The sequence below is a fragment of the Tupaia chinensis genome, unplaced genomic scaffold (assembly GCF_000334495.1).
Source record: "Tupaia chinensis unplaced genomic scaffold, TupChi_1.0 Scaffold000231_1, whole genome shotgun sequence".
Lineage (NCBI taxonomy): Eukaryota > Metazoa > Chordata > Mammalia > Scandentia > Tupaiidae > Tupaia > Tupaia belangeri.
Genome location: NW_006159706.1, coordinates 3,517,980 through 3,524,047, shown reverse-complemented (window position 1 = coordinate 3,524,047; position 6,068 = coordinate 3,517,980). Strand labels below are relative to the sequence as shown.

Genomic DNA, 6,068 nt, shown 5'->3' with positions numbered 1-6,068 from the left:
GCCAGAAATCACCCCCCAGAGGGGATGGTCACGCCGCAATCCCTTCTCCTCCATTCTCCTCTCGGGATCTTGCCACGCACGCACACGCACCCGGCGTGAGTTTTAAGCCACCGGGTCCGGGACGCGAATCGCGGTCGACTACATGGGAGTCCAGCGACATAGCCATTATGCTAACTACTGGTTCCCTAAATTAATAGTTCTTAAAAATGTTAAGTGCACTCCCTAATAGATGATATTATTTTTAAAAGAATTATTTTGGGGCCAGCAGGTGGTGCAGCAGTTAAGGTGGTAGCCATCCACGGTTCGAATCTGGACCTGGTGGCTTGCTTTCTCACTTTTCCTTTCTCTCTCTCTGGTCAAATTTAAATAATAATAATAATAATAATAACAAATAAAATAAAATAAATAATTCTTTAAAAATTTATTTTATTTATTATTATTTTTCAATTCGATCAGAGAGAGACAGCAAGAGAGAGGGAAAGTGAGAAAGCAAGCCACCAAGTCTGGGACTTGAACTGCAGTCAGCCATGTGGGAGTCCAGTGCCTCAACTACCAAACCACCTGCCAGTCCCAGAAGAGAATATACTAAATAAATAGTATCATGCACAGCGTATGCATATGGCTGACTTTTTGGAAATTTTGAAACCTCTTGGTTAGATCATTCTAGGATCTATTACTGATGTTCTTTATTTTTCTTTCCTTTGAGAGATTTTTGCTCTAGGGCACGTGTACTCACCAGAGAGACAGAAAGCGAGAAATCACCAGGGAGGATGTCCACCCTGCAATCCCTTCTCCGCCATTTTCCCGTCAGAATTTGGGGCATGCACACACATGTACCCAGTGTGAGTTTTAAGCCACCGGGTCCGGGATTTGAACCGAAGTTGACTATGTGGGAGTCCAGCAATGTAACCATTATGTCATCTGCTGATCCCAGTTTTATATCAGTGACAGCTGTATGAGTGCTTATGTGTCAGAGGCTGTTTTAGCTCGTCCTCGTGTTGCTGAACAAATACCCAAGACTGGGTGATTTGTAAAGAACAGAGGAGCATTTATTTGGCTCACAGTTCAGGTCGCTGGGAAACCTGAAGGCTTGCAGTCAGTACCCAGCCAGCCTCTGTTGCGTCACAACATGGTGGAAAGAACTGGAAAGGGCAGTGGGCCCGTGCGAGAGAAGGCGGCCAGCAAGTGGCTGTCTTACTTTCATAACCACCTGCTCCTTCCTTTCCCTCAGGACAAGAACTCTTGTGAGACAGCATTAACCCACTCATGAGGGCACTTCCCCTGTGATCCACACACTGACCACTAGGCCCCAACTCCTGCAGGTCCTCCCACTTCAACCCCGTACCACTGGGACCAAGCTTCCAGCACATCACCCCTTGGGAGACAAACCATATCCAAACCCTCGCAGGGCCCACGTCCAGGGTTTCCGAAAATCACCTCCTTGAACTCTCACAAGAACTCTTTGAGAGTTCTTTAAGAGCTTTACGAAACCCACTTTAAGAAACACTGGCCTGGCAGCCCCCACTCCACAGGGGCCCTGGTTTTAATGTCTCCCCTTTACATGGATCAGAGATGGGGAAGAACTGGCCCAAAGCCACGCGGCTGGTAATCTGAACCTCTCTGACCCACAGCCTCCTGCACTGCTTTTGGGGGGACTTCATTAGAGAGGTCAAAGAGAGCTATTGACAAGGCCGTGATAGGATCTGGGGGTACTCCAGCTGGGGCGGAGGTCAGAGATGGGGTCTAGAAAGAGTCATGTGTGTGCCTGGGCTCCTGCATGGCTCATGCCTCTGGGCTCTAGTTCCAGCTACACCTCGTCCACGGGACTGGCCTGGGTGGGGTTCCTGAGCCTGAGCGGGTGCACCCGCTGGCCTCTGGCTGGCAGCTCCCCCAACAGATGCAGAGCTGGGGGTACAGCAGGAAGGTGTAGGAAGAGCTTGGTGTTGCTGGTCTGGCGGATTATTCCTCTGCCCAAGGCATCGAAGGTCACTGTGTCCTTGAGACAAATCCAAGAGTCTGAGGCAACTTGGCCCAGGACAGGATGGACAAAAGGGAGGCTGCTTGGCCCTGGGCCCCCAGCTGGGCTCACCTCCTGCTGTGGTCTCTCTTAGGCTGTGGATCAGCATGCTGTGTGGCTGGGCCGCCCCCCTGCTCCTGCTGATGCTCCAGGGTGGTAAGTAACTGCCCCGTGGTCTGCAGGGGGAGGTGGGGAGGGAGTTCCACCTTCCCCCTGAAAGCTGAGCAGCAGCCTGGCTGGCCTTGCGGGCTCCGGGGCAGGGCTAGGGGCCAGAGGCCCAGAATCTGTGGCCTCTGAGCACTGGCGGCTGATGCAGGTCTAGTAACCACTTCTCCATCGAACGAAAGCCCCACTAGCCAGAAGTGGTGCACACAGGCCTTGGCTGATCCAGACCACAGGCCTGGGGCTTGAATCTCCCTGGGAGATGAGAACCGGCATATGCCTTGGCTGGCTCCCAACCCAGAGACAGGAAGTCCTGCCTATGATCTAACCTAGTTTCTCCTTATGTAATAGCTCTGCTTGGGGATGATTTTCAATAGTCATTGTCTCCTCAGCAGGCAGTGGTGTCCCTGGGGTTGGTAGGAGGGAAGTAGAGACAGGAGAAACCAAAGCAGTGGAACGTGAATGCCCCTGAAGGTTCCAAGGATGTTGCCATCAAAGGGATAGAGCTGGAAAGGCTGCAAGTTTGATTGAGGGGGGCACTGTCTGAGACTAAGATAACCAGGAGGCCTTCCTGGAGGAGGAGACCCAGAGGAGGCAGGATGCAGCCAAGGGTTGCATAAAGGCTGGCCCAGGGGAGGAACTCAGCCACTGTGCTGCTGACTCATCGGCATTTTTCTCTGGTTTTTACCAAAAGACCCAATGCCTCAAATAGCCCCATCAGGAAACAGATGTCGGGCTTTGATTTTCCTATTCTGAGTGGTGAACATCCCCATCCTGGCTCTAAGAAGTTTTGGGGTCACCCGCCATGGCTCCATTCCCCCTGAGAGCAAATACCACACCTCTGGATACTGAGCCCAGAGTGTCGTTTTATTCCAGTCTCCCAACAGCCGGGTGAAGTCTGTGTTGCGATGAGGCCCAGTTTTCAGTTGAGGAAACTGAGGTTCAGAGAGGAGAGGGGCAGGCCCGCAGCCTCACAGCTGGGTAGTGGGAGAGCTGGAATCACTTCCTGACGCCCGTGGTTCATCTTAGCCCACCCTTGCTGCCGTACTAACATACCAGAGACGGGGTAGTCTGTGGAGAACAGAACTCTGTCACAGTTCCGGAGGCCAGGCATGCCAAGGTCCAAGTGCTGGCAGGTTTGGTGACAGGCGAGGGCCAGCCTCTGCTTCCAAAGGGTGCCTTCAGTGTTGTGTCCTCACGGGGTGGCGAGAATGGAAGGGCAGAAAGGGCTGAACACTGGCTCCCTCCGGCCCTTTTATAAGGTGAGTAACCACCGCCTAAATCCCCGTTTCTGGATACTGCCGTGTTGGCGAGTAAGTGTCAGCATAAGACTTCGAGGACACGCAGCCGTTCGAACAGGAGCCTGGTCTTAACCGCCGTGCTTTGCCGTCACCGAGTGACTGTGGCTGCAGGCAGTGTGGGCTATACAGCCTGATTTCATCTCTATGTCATGCCAGCCTCTCGGGGACAGCAGTTCTGAGTCGCATGTCCCCAGCCACAGAGCTAAGAAGGCCCAACCATCAGCAGCCCCTCACTGCTTCCTGCATGCTTTAACAGCCCTGGGTGTGCGTGGCCCCGGAGCTCTCTGCCCAACAGTGGGGTACAGACGGGTTTTTCCGCTCTCTCTGGTCCCTGATGTCACTTTCATGCCTGTTCTGGGGCTGCTTCCCCTCCCCAGTGCTTCATCCCGAGTTTGGGGACAAACCCTGTTCTTGGCAACGTTCAGCCTAGTGAAGGTAGCAGCTCCTCTAGAAGTTCCTGGAGCTGAGAAAAAACCAGGATACGAACTCAGAGAGGATGCAACCATGTGGAGGCTCCTGCAGCCCTACGTTTGGGTTCTGTGAAAACCAATCCTTATTTGTCCGCAAGGTGCTCTCACTAGCCCCTCTGTCCCACGGACAGGCCGTGCGTGCCTCTCTGAGGCCGCCTCCTCCTAGCACGAGGTTCACTTCCGTGACTCAGACCACGGGAGTAGCCTGGACAGCTGTGCTGAGAAGAATCCCGAGACCTGCTCAGGGAAGAGTGCCATGACCCATGAGCCATGTCTGGGTCCGGATGTGAGGGACGAGCACAGACTAGGTGAGTCTCAGCAGCCCAGACCAAGAGAGACAAGAGACCTAGTCTCAGGGACCAGGCGGTCTGTCTACACAACGGCTGGGAGTGGACTAAAAGATTCTTCTGGTCATAGTGTTCTCCACTCCAAGTGCAGGCTCTGACCAGGATCACCACCTCATGAGTCTTCATTACTCAAGGAAATAAACAGGACCTGGCCACTGACCACGAATGCATTTGGACAACTTCTTTGTGCCTGGGAAGCTGTGCCTGGTGACTACCGAGGTCACCATGCCACAGAACGAACATATTGAGTTACGCAGTAAACGCCATGGAAACCGTTAGGATTACTAAAAAAAAAAAAAAAAAAAAAAAAAAAAAAAAACAAACCAGAGAAAGAAGGAAAGTCAAGAAGCTCATGAACATTTAAAGAAGGCTAAGCTCCATCATAAACAGCGCCAGACTGAGAAAATACAAAGGAAAAAGACTACCACGATGCATGAAAAGAGGAACACCGAACAGAAGAATGCTGAAAAGACTCCACAAGGAGCAGCACCTGCCTATCTGCTGGACAGAGAAGGACAGTCCCGAGCTACTTTCCGGTATGTTTCAACAAAAATGTGAAGAGAAAGTGGGAAAATGGGAAGTCCCTCCCTAAAGTTTGAGCCCAGGGAGAAACTGAAGTATTAAAAGTTATTTGAACAGGAAAGAGAAAGAAGGAGGCATGGAAGACGATGGTTAAAAAAGTTTGCTTTGTTGGAGATGGCTTTACTACAAAACCACCTACACATGAAGGATTCATTAGGCCAACGGGCTTACGTTTCCAGAAGGCCCACGTAACACATCCTGAACTGAAAGCCACCTTTTTTGCCTGCCAACACTCGGGGTAAAGAAGAATCCCTCATCCCCACTATATACAACTTTGGGTGTTATCACCAAAGGTGCTGGCATTGAGGTGAACGTGAGTGAGCGGGGCCTTGTGACACAAGGAGGCAAGGTTATTTGGGGGAAATATGCCCAAGTTACCAACAATCCTGAAAATGATGGATGCATAAATGCTGTCTTACTGGGTTGATAGCAGTTGCAATGACAAGTAACTCCTTATAATTTTTTTTTTCTTTTTTCAGAGAGGTTTTTGCTATAGGGCACGTGTGCTCGCCAGACAGACAGAGACAGAGAGAAAGAAAGTGAGGAATTACCACCCCAGGGGGATGGCCACACCGCAATCCCTTCTCCTCCATTCTCCTCTTGGGATCTTGGGCACACACGCACATGCGCCCGGCGTGAGTCTAAGCCACCAGGTCCAGGACTCGAACCACGGTCGACCACGTGGGAGTCCAGCAACATAGCCATTATGCTAACTGCTGGTCCCACTCCTTATAATTTTTGAAGATGATACACCAGTCTGGAAAAACACCAAGACTGTGACACTTCTGAATACTAGGGGTCTGACATGTCTGGAGTCATCAAAAGATTATTTATTAAATGGTACAAAAACATTAAAGTGGCTGGGTTTTACAGAAGAGAGAAAGAGAAAAAAGAAAATGAATGCACTTAAAAAGGGGGAACTAGGGCCAGCCTGGTAGCCTGGTGGTTAAGGGAAGCGGATCCCACATGACTGACTGTGGTTTGAATGCAGTGCTGGTGGCTGCATAAACACACTGGGTGTACATGCAGGCCCCTAATACCAGCAGGGTGGAGAGATGGCGGAGAAGGTACTGTGGCCTGACCATGCTCCACTGGGGGGTGCTTTCTCTCTCTCTCTTTCTCTCTCTCTGGTGAGCACACGTACCCTGTGGTAATTTGAAAAAAAAAAGAAAACAGAAAATCAAGTTTC

General features: G+C 51.1%; 1 protein-coding gene across 6 annotated transcripts in view; it reads left to right on the top strand.

Moving 5' to 3' along the window:
* IL21R (interleukin 21 receptor) overlaps positions 1-6,068 on the top strand; it is a 46,012-nt gene that overhangs the window by 25,779 nt on the left and 14,165 nt on the right. For 5 of the 6 annotated variants that reach the window (XM_027771791.1, XM_006148257.3, XM_027771787.1 and 2 more), the window contains one exon: positions 2,112-2,173. In XM_027771791.1, coding sequence (XP_027627592.1) covers positions 2,125-2,173 — 49 coding nt within the window. In that variant the 5' untranslated portion in view covers positions 2,112-2,124. Of the gene's footprint in view, positions 1-2,111; positions 2,174-6,068 lie in introns of those variants that run through there. The other variant, XM_027771789.1, reaches the window with a different exon arrangement.